The following is a 15,730-nucleotide window of genomic DNA, read 5'->3' as shown; positions in this document are numbered from 1 at the left end:
CTTGATCCTGGGCTCCCCATTCTCCACTGCTTGCTCCTCATATTACTTCCAGGTTGGGTCTTCGGAGCTCAGTCTCAATTCCTGCCTGCACACCACGTAAAATTTTGTCAAGGAATGGAATCCCACTTACTAAACCAGGAAACAGGCCTCAATTCTATAACTGGCTACTTCTCTCACACCCATGAGCCCAGCGCCCAATGGCTGCGGTGCAAAGGATGTGCCATGGAGATGTTGGAGCTTGTCATCCCAGAAGAAGTCCCATATGAACAGGTAGGGAGCAAAAGTGACAAAGGAACAGAAAAGAAGTTCAACTAACAGTTGTGGTGGAGAATGGTGGGGGAGTAGAGATCCTCGTGGTAGCAGGCAGTACCTTTGGGGTCATCAGGAATGATAATGGGCGGAGAGATATCTGGGAGCTCCTCCTCTCCTGGTTGGAGGCCTGTGGCACGGAGGTGGCTGATGTCCAGAAGATCTGGCATGTCTATGGAAACATCTGCAAACACAGAAGGGCAAAAAAAGCCTATAGATGCACAGCAAATATGTTACAGGAACACTAAAGCACGCTCCCATACTCAGCTCCCCAAACCCAGTGCTTTAGTCCTAAACCAAAAAAAAGCAGGGACTGATTCTCTATAACAATGGTTTCTGTACTCTCAGGGAATCCCATGAAACCTTACAGGAGAACCCAGGACAATTGAATATAGAACAGAATATTCAGAGCACATACCAAGCTTCTTAGGGATCCAGTCCAAGCCAAAAGTGAACTTCTTTATCTGTACTACTAGGTACTCGGGAAACGAGGCAAAGCGAGAGGTTCTGGAAACAAAAGCAATTGCAAGTGAATGAAGCTGAGCCATAGGAATACAAAACCAAAAGAGTGCTGCACTCAAAAACAGATTCACGCTGGAAGAATGGAAGGAGACTGAAGGATCCGTATTGGGACCAGTGACTTTTAATTTGTTCAAAAGCAATCTGGAGTCTGGTCTGATCCAGGAGGAATCCTTTTATGTACTCAATACGTAGCTGGGAGCGGGGATTTGGAGGCAATGGGGAGCAAGGAAAAGCCAGTCCCCACAAACACAGATACAAAGGTTCCTGAATTTAATCCTATTCTTATAATCCTATTCCCAAGCCATTCAGGAGGCTGCGATTGAAGCTTCTTAAGGACATCTCACTCTCTTAACATGCATACCCATGTATAGGACAAACTGCAGACTCACTTAACTCCAGCAGACTTGGCTTGAAGGGCACTGCTCCAGAAGTCTTCTACATTATCTGGTTCTGAAAAGGCCTGCAAACAGGCACTAAAAGGGATTTTGGCACGTACAAGCTCAGGCAGGGGCCTCCTTGCAGTTTCAGCTTCTCTCCTCTTCAATTCGTAAGCAATCAGTTCATCTAACCAGGAACACAAGCAACAACAGAGGACCACTGCGTGTGGAGAATGGACAACCTTATGTGAAGCACTGAGATAATAAATACTGCATTCTCACATGCAGCCTCCTTCAAGTTTCTTCCCTCACTAACCATAAGCATGGTTTGCTATTTTGATATCTAGGATTTACAGTTAAGGTTGAAGTTGGTTAGGAAGACATAGTAAGCAGCCTCATACCAAGTCCACACAGATCAGTTTTGTCTACACAGACTGGTAGTAACCCTCTTGGTTCCAGGTAGGTGTCTTTCCCAGCCTTACCTGAAGAAGCCAGAGATGAGTTATGACCTTTTCCCAAAGGTCAGTCAGCGTGGACAATTCTGAGCTGGATAGACCAATAGTCTGACTCAAGACAAGGATATTTCCTGTGTCACCATTCCCCCATGATGCAATATACAGAACAAAGGGGAACGTTGGGTGCACTCAACTGTCACTTCAAACAGGTCAGCAGTGTTGCCCAACAGGCCTGACTAGTGCCATGCCTGAAAATAATCCTCTGTAACACTCTGGGATTCCATCTCAGCTAACAAAGAAGAGGTTCCCTCAATGTGCAAATTCCCACTGATCGTCATGAAGCATTCCACTTAATCCATCTGGTCTCAGATGTTCAGGATATTTCAAAGGACAGCATTTCAGGTATTTTGCATCACAGTAAAACTAAGGATGGTATCACACATGCATGTGTGTGGTGCTGTGGGTTAAACCACAGAGCCTAGGACTTGCTGATCAGAAGGTCGGTGGTTTGAATCCCCGCAACGGGGTGAGCTCCTGCTGCTCAGTCCCTGCTCCTGACAACCTAGCAGTTCGAAAGCAAATAGGTACCGCTCCGACGGGAAGGTAAACGGTGTTTCTGTGCACTGCTCTGGTTCACCAGAAGCGGCTTAGTCATGCTGGCCACATGACCCGGAAGCTGTATGCCAGCTCCCTTGGCCAATAAAGCGAGATGAGCGCCGCAACCCCAGAGTCGGCCACGACTGGACCTAATGGTCAGGGGTCCCTTTACCTTTACTTTAGAGGCTGGATGAATAAACTGGTCTCTCTCTCTCTCTCTCTCTCTCTCTCTCTCTCTCTCTCGGCAAAGTTTTATCTGTGAAGTTAAATCTAGTTAAATCTGTAATGGCTCACTCACACATGCAAGCCGTTGTGATGCTGAAATAACATGCATGCGTGAATAAACTGAGCTGAACCCAGAAGTTTCTTCTGAGGGACGCAAAAACCAACACATGCAAAGTAGCCTAATTCCCGCCTAACCTTTGTTCACTGCAGCTTCCATTGCTACAGGCAACTGCATGAGATAGTCCACCCTCTCGGTATATCGGACTTTCCTGGACTGGCAGCACTGTGTACGTTCCTCCACCAAGAACCGGAAGACATCGGTCGGGTTTTCTGAACCAATGGGATTCCTCTGAAGGGAGAAAACAGGTCAGACCTCTTGGACAATCATGACAGCGCAAGAATAACCAGGCCACATGCGAAGATCCAAAGTACATCTCCTTGTTGTCCTGGTTTCTGAGATGGGGTGATGCTGATGAGAACCTAAAGAGAGCCTGTTGAATCAGGCCAAAAGCCTATCTAGTCCAGCATCTTGTTCTCACTGTGGCCAACCAGATGTCTGTGGGAATCTAGGGAGCAGAGCATGAGCAGAAGAGCACTCTCCCCTCCCGTGGTTTCAAGCAACTGGTATTCAGAAGTGTTGCTGGTGATAGGAAGGAGCCACACCGAAGCTGTTCCCATACTCTCACAATAACATAGGAAGAGTAGTTTAGTTTTAACACTCGAAGCACTAAGACATTAAGAGTCCAAACTGACATACTACCTCTTCAGCGTGAAATTTCAACAGCCATATTGAAAACTTGCAATTGTCATGACTGATACCTATTACATTTTAGGGGATTTTTTATGTCTCAAAAGCATCACACAGAGTACAAGACAGGCAGAAATTTAAATTTCTCACACTCCAAAAGGAAGAAATGATAAGAGCCTGCTGGATCAAGGCCAATGGCTCAACTAGTTCAGCATCACAAGTTAATCCTGATCTTTAATTTTAACAGGTCTACTCTGAGTAGGGGGACGCGGGTGGCGCTGTTGGTTAAACCACAGAGCCTAGGGCTTGCTGATCAGAAGGTCGGCAGTTCGAATCCCCATGACAGGGTGAGCTCCCATTGCTCGGTCCCTGCTGCTGCCAACCTAGCAGTTCGAAAGCATGTCAAAGTGCAAGTAGATAAATAGGTACCACTCCAGTGGGAAGGTAAACGGCGTTTCTGTGCACTGCTCTGGTTTGCCAGAAGTGGCTTAGTCATGCTGGCCACATGACCTGGAAGCTGTACGCCGGCTCCCTCAGCCAATAAAGCGAGATGAGCGCCACAACCCCAGAGTCAGTTGCGACTGGACCTAATGGTCAGGGGTCCATTTGCCTTTGCCTACTCTGAGTAGGACTCACATTGACTACAACGCCTACCTTGCAATGAACTAGTACCGACACAACTGGATGGTGGGAAATAATCTTTTATTTCTGCACTACAATGCTCTATGGGCACAACTGTGAAAGTTTCTCAGGCCTTGTCATCAGTGTCCAAGGAAAAAAAGCTTTCAGTAAGTACTTATCTCCCATGTCAATACTTAAGAGGCTCATGAATTGATTTTTATTAATTTATTTCATGGAACTCCTCAAGATAAAATATGATAAGGCATTACACGTCAATTCACTCAATTGATTTATCTGAAAGGAAATGTCCCGATTTCGCTGAATTAGTTGCTGGAAATAGACTCTGCTAACCCAGCAATTAATTATTATTATTACTATTATTTTGTAAAGATCAAAGAATCATCTCCCTTTCTTACATTATCTTCCCTACTGCTGTGGCTCACCCTGGGACCTGGTGGTGAAGTCCGCGTAATAAATCTAACAGCAGCAGCAGCAAGATTTCCAGTGTAAGCTCCTTGGGGCAAAGACACATCTTATTTTGCTGATGTAAATCGGCAAAGGTGCCATGTACACCTCTGGTACCACGCCAATCAATCAATCATTTTACACCAAAACTACTATATAAGCCTAACATACCATTTTTGTCTGATACAGGCAAAGACAAGACAAGTAGTGGCTAACCCTTGCTCACCTCTATGAGATGTATAAGGTGCAGGAGAAACTCCTGTGCATCTTGCTGCCGATTGGAGGAGAATTCAGGGTGCCCTTTGCTCACAAAAGCTTTGAACATGCGAGGAGAGATGCCATTGTGCTGAGGCTAAAAAGACAGAATAAAATGACGCTTTGTAATTAATGCTTTGGTGCATGTGACAAAAACGGTGTTTGTACCACTGTTATGATCCTCCTTCCCATCTTTCTCAGTATCAAGTTACCCAAAGAGCTATTCCCATTGGGAGAGGAACAGATTTAATTATTAACCCAATGGTACACATGGGAAGTTTAGGGATGAACTGGTGCAATTCACAACACCGCTTGATAACGTATGCATGTTCTACGTGAGGTGGGAGGTGGCAGCAAGTCTTCAGGTACCCCCACAATCCCAGAAAAAGACGAAATGTCATGCATGTGTGACTCCAAATGTACATACAGTGGTGCCCCGCAAGACGAATGCCTCGCAAGACGGAAAACTCGCTAGACGAAAGAGTTTTCCGTTTTGGAGGTGCTTCACAAAACGAATCTCCTATGGGCTTGCTTCGCAAGACGAAAATGTCTTGCGAGTTCCTGCGGGGTTTTTTCCCTTCCCCCCCTTTTTCTAAGCCGCTAAGCTGCTTATCAGCTGATCCGATAAGTTGATAAGCCGCTAAAAGCTGCTAACAGCGCTAATAGCGTTAATCCTCTAATCCGTCAATGGGCTTGCTTTGCAAGACGAAAAAACCGCTAGACGAAGAGAATCACGGAACGGATTCTTTTCGTCTTGCGAGGCACCACTGTAATGACATCACATAATTTGCAATAAAGCAGGGTTATTATTAATTTTAGTTTAGTTATGGTTGTTTTAGGTAACACTCCTCCTGCCCATCTACTAAATGGACAGGGACCAGCATGCACCAACACACCTTACAGGGATTGTCTTTACATTTCCCCATATCTATGGAATGATTTCAGGGAGGTGAAGGGAGATACTGGGAATTCTGAAAACTATTTTGGGCAGTACACATATGCCCTCCACTGCCCTGCAGACACAAGTCAGAACAAAACTCCAGCTACCTTGTATGCTGCTTAGTTCTGTGTCAGAAAGCTTTAGAAAAAATAACGTAATATTAAAATATCAAACCTGCCAGGCAACAGGGGCCATAGGTCAATGCTGCCTTCATGCAATGCAAGTAGAGCAGCATTATTTATCTATTTCATTTCATTTCTGAATCGCTGCCCATGAGGCATCTCAAAGCCATTGACAATATAAACACATATAGCAAATACATTTTAAAAATGATTATAAATATAAAAATTGGAATGGCACATACATAAAAATCAATCCAAAACACAAGGCAAGGTAACAGCCAGGATAAAGATTTCAGAAGGCTTGTTGAAAGAGGGACGTATCAAGATTCAAGGGTTTTTAGGTAAGCCAGCATGGCCAGTGATTGGAGATGGTGGGAGCTGTAGACCTTGTCTTCCGGAAAGCACATGGGTAAGGGGCAGGAGGAATGCATATGCACGAACTGTTAAAGGTAAAGGTAAAGGTACCCCTGCCCGTATGGGCCAGTCGTGTCTGACTCTAGGGTTGTGCGCTCATCTCACTTAAGAGGTCGGGGGCCAGCGCTGTCCGAAGACACTTCCAGGTCACGTGGCCAGTGTGACTAAGCTGCACTGGCGAGCCAGCACCAGCGCAGCACACGGAAACGCCGTTTACCTTCCCGCTATAAAGCGGTCCCTATTTATCTACTTGCACTTAGGGGTGCTTTCGAACTGCTAGGTGGGCAGGAGCTGGGACCGAAAGATGGGAGCTCACCCCGCCGTGGGGATTCGAACCGCCGACCATACGATCGGCAAGTCCTAGGCACTGAGGTTTTACCCACAGCGCCACCCGCATCCCGACACAAACTGTTGGGCCAGGAGAACTGGGAACCTGGGCAATGCAATGCTGGATGCATTCACACTATGGGCTGAAACTGATTTAATAACCATCCCCTCTTGTGAAGCCTGTAGTTTTGTTTGCATGAGAGAAGGATAAGAACACATGAAGAACTCTGGCAGATCAGATCAAGGGTCCATCTGGTTAGGGCATGAAGGCTATTGCTCTTCTGCCATGTTTGCTCTTGCTCTTGGTATTGACAAACACGGAAGATGCTGGCTGCGGCTCATGAGAGGTGTAATCCAACATCTTGAGGGCACCATGTTTGCTACCCTTGAACACTCCCCTCCTTATACCACCCTCCCCCAAATCTCCTGTTTATTATTTACTTTGGTAAACCGTCCTCTATGGAATTTCCTTCTCCTGCCAAGCTAATCTGCTGCAGTGCACAGGCAGATTTTAAAGTGTGTGTGTGTGTGTGTGTGTGTGTTTGTTTGGTTTTGTGTGGGAGGGGGAGAGAGAGAGAGAGAGAGAGAAAGAGTGTGTGTGTGTGTGCGCGCACACACACACACACACACACACAGACTGAGAGCAAACAAGAGAGAAAATTCTGGCAACGCTTTCCCCATCAACAGTTGCAAAACCGTTTAGCTAAAAATAAGCTGGGTCAGATCATTCAATCTCTCACATGAACGCTTTGGGCAGGAGGCACCCAATGACGTCGTCCAACGATGGATGGATTCCAAAGATGCAAGAAATTAAAATATACAGCAGCTCTCTGTGAAGCGTGTTAACAGGCACCATGTAATGTGCCACGGTCTCAGTGTGAAAAACTAGGTAGATATATCCGAGCAAATCTGATGGACCATTTTTACACTAAACTTGGCATTGCCTGTCAGAAATAAGAGTGTGAGGAAGAAAATGTAAAATTAATCACAGCTATGACGCTTCTGTTTCGACTGTATTGCCTCTCATGATGGGAGTGCATTAATATGAACTAAAGCTGAAATGTGCTCCTTTCCTAAATAGGTTTTGAACTTACATTTTTCATGGGGTGGAGGAGGGGTCAGGCAAACAGGTAGTTCCACTGAGACAGTCAGAGAAAGCAGTTTGCCCAATAAGTTATTCTGGATTCACACATAATATGAAAGTCGTGATTTTGTACAGGTAGCCCGAGAGATTGGGGCAGAGGGGGGCAGTAACATGGAGAGCAAGGAAACCATCCTTCAATTGCAACACGGAGAATTGGATGGTGAAGCTTTGCAAAACATCAGCAACGGGATTTGCATTTGTCTTGTTTTGTTTCTGTAGGTTATATAGGCAGAAAACTCTTTGGCTGCACTAAGTTTGGGCACCCCAGCCCACATTGGTTAGGAGGCTCCGCTGATGCCTCTCATCCAGTCCTCCGCCCATGTCCAAGTCAAAGCACCCTTTACTCCACCAATCACACAGAGGCTCAACACTTTCCTCATCAACTCTTCATCAACACAGCAGCTCCACCAAATAGCACGACCCAAATAGCATGTGAAAAGGATCTAGGAGTCTTGGTTGACCACAAACTTGACATGAGCCAACAGTGTGACGTGGCAGCTAAAAAAGCCAATGCAATTCTGGGCTGCATCAATAGGAGTATAGTATCTAGATCAAGGGAAGTAATAGTGCCACTGTATTCTGCTCTGGTCAGACCTCACCTGGAGTACTGTGTCCAGTTCTGGGCACCACAGTTCAAGAAGGACACTGACAAACTGGAATGTGTCCAGAGGAGGGCAACCAAAATGGCCAAAGGCCTGGAAACGATGCCTTATAAGGAACGGCTAAGGGAGCTGGGCATGTTTAGCCTGGAGAAGAGGGGGTTAAGGGGTGATATGATAGCCATGTTCAAATATATAAAAGGATGTCACATAGAGGAGGGAGAAAGGTTGTTTTCTGCTGCTCCAGAGAAGCGGACATGGAGCAATGGATCCAAACTACAAGAAAGAAGATTCCACCTAAACATTAGGAAGAACTTCCTGACAGTAAGAGCTGTTCGACAGTGGAATTTGCTGCCAAGGAGTGTGGTGGAGTCTCCTTCTTTGGAGGTCTTTAAGCAGAGGCTTGACAACCATATGTCAGGAGTGCTCTGATGGTGTTTCCTGCTTGGCAGGGGGTTGGACTCGATGGCCCTTGTGGTCTCTTCCAACTCTATGATTCTATGACCTTTGGGGAAAGGCTACTGTAAACATGATGCTGGTCCAAGAAGGGAGTGGCAAGAGTGGTTTTACTCTGCCACAAAACCCCGCTCTTGGCCTAACTTCAACGACACAATTGTTGTGAAGGTAAAATGGAATTCCATGCATGTTACTCCAGAGTTACTATCCAGATGATAGGCAGGATACAAAAGTGGGAAGCAAAGAGGAATGCATGCCCATAACTTCTCTCTAGTGCTGAAAGACAGGGCAGCTGTGGTTTCTCCCATTCCCTCAGCCAGAAGGCAATAATAGGGGGTGGATGAAGAGTAGTAAAAGAAAACCCATTGAGAAAGCTCACCACTACTGGCTCCCATCCTGGCATGAGCCAGTCGTACACATGTTCTACTATACACGGGGTTCAGATTTTGGAACACCACTAAAAACAACCAAGAAGCAAGATGTGAACATCAAAACACTTCATATGTTGGCAGAGGCAACGCAGCCACCTCATCACGGACCAGGAGCTAAAATGGACAGGCTCTCCCTAGAACTAATTTGCGCCCAGTTGGTGGTGTGAATAAGCTCCAATTCTCCCCATCTTCTTTAGGGACTCTATAAACTGAGGACTACTATTAAAGAATTGTTAGCTAATCGATAAACCAACCACATTTAAATAAATTTTCGTTTTAGCAAAGCCTCCATACAGCTGCTTTTCTTTGGATTCTGTGGAGTGCAATAGCTTAGACTTTAATAAAGAAAAGCTGCCACTATCATTTAGAAAGGAAATGCCATCTTTGGGACCATCTCGCTGCTAAACAAATATACAGTGGTACCTCAGGTTACAGACGCTTCAGGTTACAGACTCTGCTAACCCAGAAATAGTGCTTCAGGTTAAGAATTTTGCTTCAAGATGAGAACAGAAATCGTGCTCCAGCGGTGCGGCAGCAGCAGGAGGCCCCATTAGCTAAAGTGCTGCTTCAAGTTAAGAACAGTTTCAGGTTAAGAACGGACCTCCGGAACAAATTAAGTACTTAACCCGAGGTACCACTGTAGCCCTAATTAGCAACTTGGATGGGTGACCACTAAGAACCCAGTTCAGGGAAAGATGTATTTGTAATAATAATAATAATAATAATAATAATAATAATAATAATAATAATAGGTACAGGAGGTGAGTCCTTTAAAAAAAGATGGGGGTTATGCCATCTTTAACATTTTATATTTAATCCCTTATTTAAGCAGGAACATACCAGAACCAAAACAGCCTCCCAAAAGCAGAAGGTGAATATCTTTAACTATTGGCCCTAACCCATTAGAATTTGCCTTAGCTGACTAAAATTAGCTTTGAGTAATTACTCAGTTCAAAGTTTTAAGCTTTTTTAAAAAAAATGTGTTGCAGATTTAAAATGATTTCAAACAAATAATTACTCTTCTGGTTGAACTTGCAACCCTGCTATAAATACACCACTGCGATTACTCTGAGTAGTTCTTCCAGGAACAAAAATTCCTCTCCAGCTACTGCATCTCCTGTATCCATTACATGGTGACCTTTCCTTACCAAACACACCACCTTAGAGAGGAAGGGTGGGGACATTGTGAGTTTCCAAGTTTTAGGGTAACAAAAGATTGACAGCGACACAAAACGCTAACTGGACACAAGCGGAACTATGTCAGACAGTGTCCTAATAAAAGCAAAGATTATACGGCATGCAGCCATAAATATATCAATTTTTTTAATCCCCCAGTGGGCCAAACATACTAGCTCCAAGCACTGCTTCCAGAATGCAACAATGCTGCCTCAGTAAAGGAAAGATAAATAGAAGGCTGTCCTCAACCGCTCAGAGGTGCTGAAGTCAAATCTGTGCTGCGTTCCTTGCTGCAGTTCTTAAAAATATTCAGGTTTGTCCTGTTTCTATATGCATTTGCTCTGGCTAGGACTCTGGGCTGCTTTTGGGGTATATCTGCCACCAGCAGTTATCAGGCTTTCTGCCTTCAGGGCTTCATTCCACACTGAGCCACCTTGGCAAGAAACCACAGCAGATTTGCTACGGCACTGCCAATGCATTATAGATTGTGTCTAAGAACGTGTTCTGGGGAGCCATGCTCAGCTGATGCAGGGCACAGACCAGATCTGTCGACAGAGGCATAGCTAGGTGGGGGGCGGCACACCGTGGGGGCGGCACTTACCGCAGGGCCTGCAGGCACCCTAGCCACGCATGCCTCTTGGGTGGCTTGGGGGCCTGCAGGCTCTGTGCTGCCCAAAACAGCAGCATGGGGCTTGCGTCTGCCCGCCTCCCCCAGGCTCAGCCTCCCTACAGCTATAGGTGAGGTGGCAGTGAGGCTCCACACAGCACGCCCTGCCCCGGTTCGGCCCGCCCAGTGGGCAGCTTGCCCCATCCCCATGGGCAGCTTGCCCTGGGCACCCAAGCAGCTAGCTACGCTGTTGCCTGGATGCCTCTTCTGTTAGAATTCCTGCTCCATGATTGCAGTCATGGGATTTTTGTCTTCCACATGACAGTGTATGTTTTGACTCCGCACAGTAGGAAGTGATGGAGACAGGATATTTGTGTTACTGTGTTCCGTGAAGTGGGACTATTGTCCTTTGTTCTTTTTCTTTCTGATGCTAGAGAGAAAGGGAGCCATGTTGCAGTGCTCCGTGTGTGTTTATATGTAAAGTAGATTAGCCAAAATGCTGAGTTGCTGAGGTCTGTTACGCAACTGCGCATACTCTGCGGATCCCTAAGTGTGCCGGTGTCGGTTGGCATCGGTCACTGTGATGTTCGGGCTGAAGAAAGCTTATGAAGCTCCTGAACAATCGTCCAGGAGGGAGGGAACATGCCAATCGTGCATGTGTCTCTGCCAGGGTCCTACTCGAGTGTAGGCTGAACTCCTGACATCTTCTACCTAGTTATCAAGCTGTGCATGCTAGGTAAATACCTTGTGTTCTTCTTTCATCACCTGTTCAATGAGCTCAGATTTCGTTGGTGGTTTAGAGTATTGGCCTGAAAGGAGGCCATGTCCCAATTTAGCCCTGTAGTAGAGGGAGGGGGGTAGGGGTGGGGTGGGAGTAGGGAAGGAGAGAGAAAGCACACAAAATGTTTCCCACCAGGCTCAGAGTAGGGAGAAAACAGCAGGAGGGTGAAAGTAAGGCTAAATGTGGCCCATCTGTTTGAACACACATCCTTACTATGATCCAACTAAGCTTCTTCCCTCTTGGCACCCCCATTTCAAAAAGCAGCAAGTCATACAAAATAGTGTAGCGTTAGCTATGTGGGAGAAAATACTCTCCATACCACATAGCTATGCTTATTACAAACAACAGGACTACTCTGGTGAAAGTCCAGGACAAATCAAAGACAGCGATCAGATCGAAGTCAATCAAGCACAATCATTTCTCAAATGTCACAGGTGGTTCCAAAAATAAATTAAATGAAAATTGTAAAGCAGCAAGATAAATACTGAACAAACAAAATCAACAAATGCTTGGCACTATCCACAGAATGGAAACAGCTAAAGTCAGCTTTATAATCAATTACATCCTATAAGATAAAGCTACCGTGAATAATTGCCGCTGCAAGCCGTGCCACTAACCAAGTTCAAAAGGAAATCTGTCATTTAATAAGAATGCCAAAAGGTAATTAGGACATTTCCCCCCATGTCCAGAACGGTGTTTGTCTGGGTACCTCATAAAGGTTATTAAAGCAACAAACAATGTGGGAGATTCAACCATTCAGAGAAATCTGCTGCTTAATATAAAGCCTGCCACTTACATTTGCGTGTTGAAATCTTGTGTTGGGTCTAGAGGAGAATAGTCAAATATTCTTGGAAGGTTTCCCACGTACCTATCCAGAGAGAATTGCGGAGGCGAGAAGAGAACATTCAAATACAGCAGATTGTTTTCCATTGACATAATTTGCTGAGGAGACCATTTGCTTCCATATAGTCTTGCCTAGGCCTTAAAATCTACTTCAGAGGTCTTGCTCTTGTTGCCATCTCAATATACCCACTGTGACAAGAATGAGAGGCCGGGTCTTTTCTATAACAGTGCTGAGGTCCCCAAGTCAAAATCCATCAGTCAGACACCACCTCCATCTCTATTCTGTCAGAAACTGAAGACACCTGATTCAATGGGCTTTTGACATATAGCATCTTTTAATTCTACTTCTGGTGGATTTTAATTGCTAACATTCTTAGTCTCTCACTACTGTTGGTTTTTTTCTTTGAACTGGTTGCATTGGGTGGTATTCAATGCTTCCACACTGCTGACAGAAGGCATCCAGCAGCAGAACGCGAGAAGGAGGAAATGTTCACCCGTTCCTCCTTCCCATACACTTCCTCAAAATCTGCTCTGGAGGACTGGGGGTCCTTCAGGAACAGATTTCAGGGGCAGAGGGGGCTGCAGAGAGGAAAAACAGGAATCACTGGACATTCCTTCCCTCCCGTTTCATCAGAAAAGGGGAAGAATTGAATACCACTCATACAGTCTAACAATCTGCCCAATTTGTATATTTATAGTTTTGGTGCTCTGTTTTTATCCTTATTGCTGCAAAGCCACTCTTAAGCACAACAGCAGAAGAGTGGTGTATAAATAAATGAATGCTTATCCTCAAATTTTGGAGGTTAGAATTGTGAGACACCTGCTAGAACTCCACAAGCAATACAGTTCCTTCTGGGAGCAAAACAGCAGTTGAGGATCCTCTGTCTCCCCATCTCCATGTGGCTGAAGGATGGAGTGGATTAGTTCCTAGGACAGCTATGCAGACCCTGTTGCTAGGCAAGAGTGTGCAGGGGGAAGGAATTCTAATGAAGAGCCATCCCCTCTGGCCAGGGGTCTCTCAGGGGAAGTATTTATATATGCACTCAACAAACAGATGGTTGCTGCAGGGGTGGGAATAGTGGATGAAAGGTACCCCTGCCCGTACGGGCCAGTCTTGACAGACTCTAGGGTTGTGCGCCCATCTCACTTAAGAGGCCGGGGGCCAGCGCTGTCCGGAGACACTTCCGGATCACGTGGCCAGCGTGACGAAGCTGCTCTGGCGAGCCAGCACCAGCGCAGCACACGGAAACGCCGTTTACCTTCCCGCTATAAAGCGGTACCTATTTATCTACTTGCACTTTGACGTGCTTTCGAACTGCTAGGTGGGCAGGAGCTGGGAACGAAAGACGGGAGCTCACCCCGCCGCGGGGATTCGAACCGCCGACCATGCGATCGGCAAGTCCTAGGCACTGAGGTTTTACCCACAGAGCCACCCGCATCCTAATGGATGAAGGATCCCTATAAAATCCAGCAAGCTTAGCAGTGCTTTCAAAAAAAGAGAGACGGAAAAAATAAAACATGGGTTGGACATGTATCTATTACAGTGTTTCCCAACCGGTGTTCCGCGGCACACTAGTGTGCCGTGAGACACCGGCTGGTGTGCCGTGGGAGGAAGGCGGGCGAGTCGGGCGGTGAGAGGCGGCGGCGGCGGCGAGGATCCGCGTCGAGCCGGGGGCGGCTCCGCGGTGGTGGTGCCGAGCGGCGGGGCAGCGCGCGCAAAAGGGAGGAGCGCGAGACAGCGGAGGAGGAGGAGGCCGGCATGTCCGGGCAGCAGCAGCAACAACAGCAGCAGCAACTCCCGCCGCCGCCCCCTCCTCCGCCCGCTATCGCCGCCGCCGCCTCAGCTGCCCTCGCTCTGCTGCCTCCTCCCACCCCGGCAAGGGGGAGGGAAAAAACTTTCGCTTTTGTGCGTCCCTCCCGGCGTGACGCTGCGCGCTGACGTCACGGGGCGGGGCTTTAATGGTGGTGTGCCGCGAGATTTTTTTCCGGCTAACAGGTGTGCCGTTGCCCAAAAACGTTTGGGAAACACTGATCTATTAGACTCACTTCACATCTAACAAAATATGTAAAGTGAGAATGCAATAACTACATTCACCAATGGACAGTCATACTTCCCAGGAAGTCCCAATTAACCACAGCTCCCTGTTGGGGATAAGCACTGGGGCAGACCTGGAGTCTGCCATTCTGTACTGTAGCGAGCCTTAGTAGTGCAATGAGGAACATAAGAGGTTCTAATCTGGTTGCCGCAAAACTTCCCTAGAACGACTTACGCTCTCTGAAATTCAGGGATGCTGAAAATGGCTTGTAGGACAGTGTTGACATAGCAGCTGTTGCCCAGGTTTTTCATGCCAGTGTATCCTGGACCATACATTGGCTTGAGCTTCATGCCAGACTCTTGGATCACTTCCCATTCAGAGACTCTGGGTTTGATGTCGTTATCTCTAGAGCCATTCTCCGTCTGAATGCAAAAAAGAAAAAAAAGCTTTTAAGCAGCAGTTTTCAAAAGCGTATGTTATGAACTTATAAAGCAGGTGTATTTAAATAGAAAAATGAAAAAAACACCTTGTTCTGAGAACTTTCCCAAATGAAACACTAAGCAATAAAATAGTTTGCTTTCTGCTTGCTGAGATACAAATGCAATCATGTCTCCACCTGCTGAATTATCTAAGCAACTGCAATCACAACTTACTCCCACTTTTATAGCCGCAACACAGAAAGAGATACTGCTATAGCCATAAAAAGCTCCCTCGTTTTTCCATGGAGCTTCACATGCAATATGTGGTAAATAAAAATGAAAATGGAGAGTCCGATTTGCAGAGACCTAAACTTAGGGATGCAGGTGACGCTGTGGGTTAAACCACAGAGCCTAGGACTTGCCGATCAGAAGGTCGGCAGTTTGAATCCCCGCGATGGGGTGAGCTCCCGTTGCTTGGTCCCTGCTCCTGCCAACCTAGCATGCCAGTGCAAGTAGATAAATAGGTACTGCTCCGGCGGGAAGGTAAACGGCATTTCTGTGCGCTGCTCTGGTTCGCCAGAAGCGGCTTTGTCATGCTGGCCCCATGACCCGAAGCTGTACGCTGGCTCCCTCGGCCAATAAAGCAAGATGAGCACTGCAACCCCAGAGTCGGCAACGACTGGACCTAATGGTCAGGGGTCCCTTTACTTTTTTAAACTTTGCAAAATGTGACTGTACTGTTCAATCCTGGGGGCAGGAGGGCAAGTGTAGCCTTCGTTTCCAAATACACATATATCGTACATCAGGGTTGGGGAACTTCACGCCAAAAGCAGCATTCCAGGCCTCTGTATCTGATCCTAA

The 15,730-nt window shown here is 46.5% G+C and overlaps 1 protein-coding gene across 2 annotated transcripts in view; it reads right to left on the bottom strand.

The window, feature by feature from the left end:
* Window positions 1–15,730, bottom strand: part of USP13 (ubiquitin specific peptidase 13) — a 77,550-nt gene that overhangs the window by 15,364 nt on the left and 46,456 nt on the right. For both annotated transcript variants that reach the window (XM_083504028.1, XM_083504029.1), the window contains exons 8-15: window positions 14,685–14,872; window positions 12,368–12,439; window positions 11,535–11,628; window positions 4,546–4,671; window positions 2,681–2,834; window positions 1,221–1,395; window positions 728–816; window positions 371–493 (exon numbers count right to left, since the gene is read on the bottom strand). In XM_083504028.1, coding sequence (XP_083360154.1) covers window positions 371–493; window positions 728–816; window positions 1,221–1,395; window positions 2,681–2,834; window positions 4,546–4,671; window positions 11,535–11,628; window positions 12,368–12,439; window positions 14,685–14,872 — 1,021 coding nt within the window. The remainder of the gene's footprint in view (window positions 1–370; window positions 494–727; window positions 817–1,220; window positions 1,396–2,680; window positions 2,835–4,545; window positions 4,672–11,534; window positions 11,629–12,367; window positions 12,440–14,684; window positions 14,873–15,730) is intronic.

The sequence above is a fragment of the Podarcis liolepis genome (genome assembly GCF_965112155.1).
Source record: "Podarcis liolepis genome assembly, chromosome: 5".
Lineage (NCBI taxonomy): Eukaryota > Metazoa > Chordata > Lepidosauria > Squamata > Lacertidae > Podarcis > Podarcis liolepis.
The sequence above is the reverse complement of the archived record's forward strand: the minus strand, read 5'-3'. Positions and strand labels throughout refer to the sequence as shown.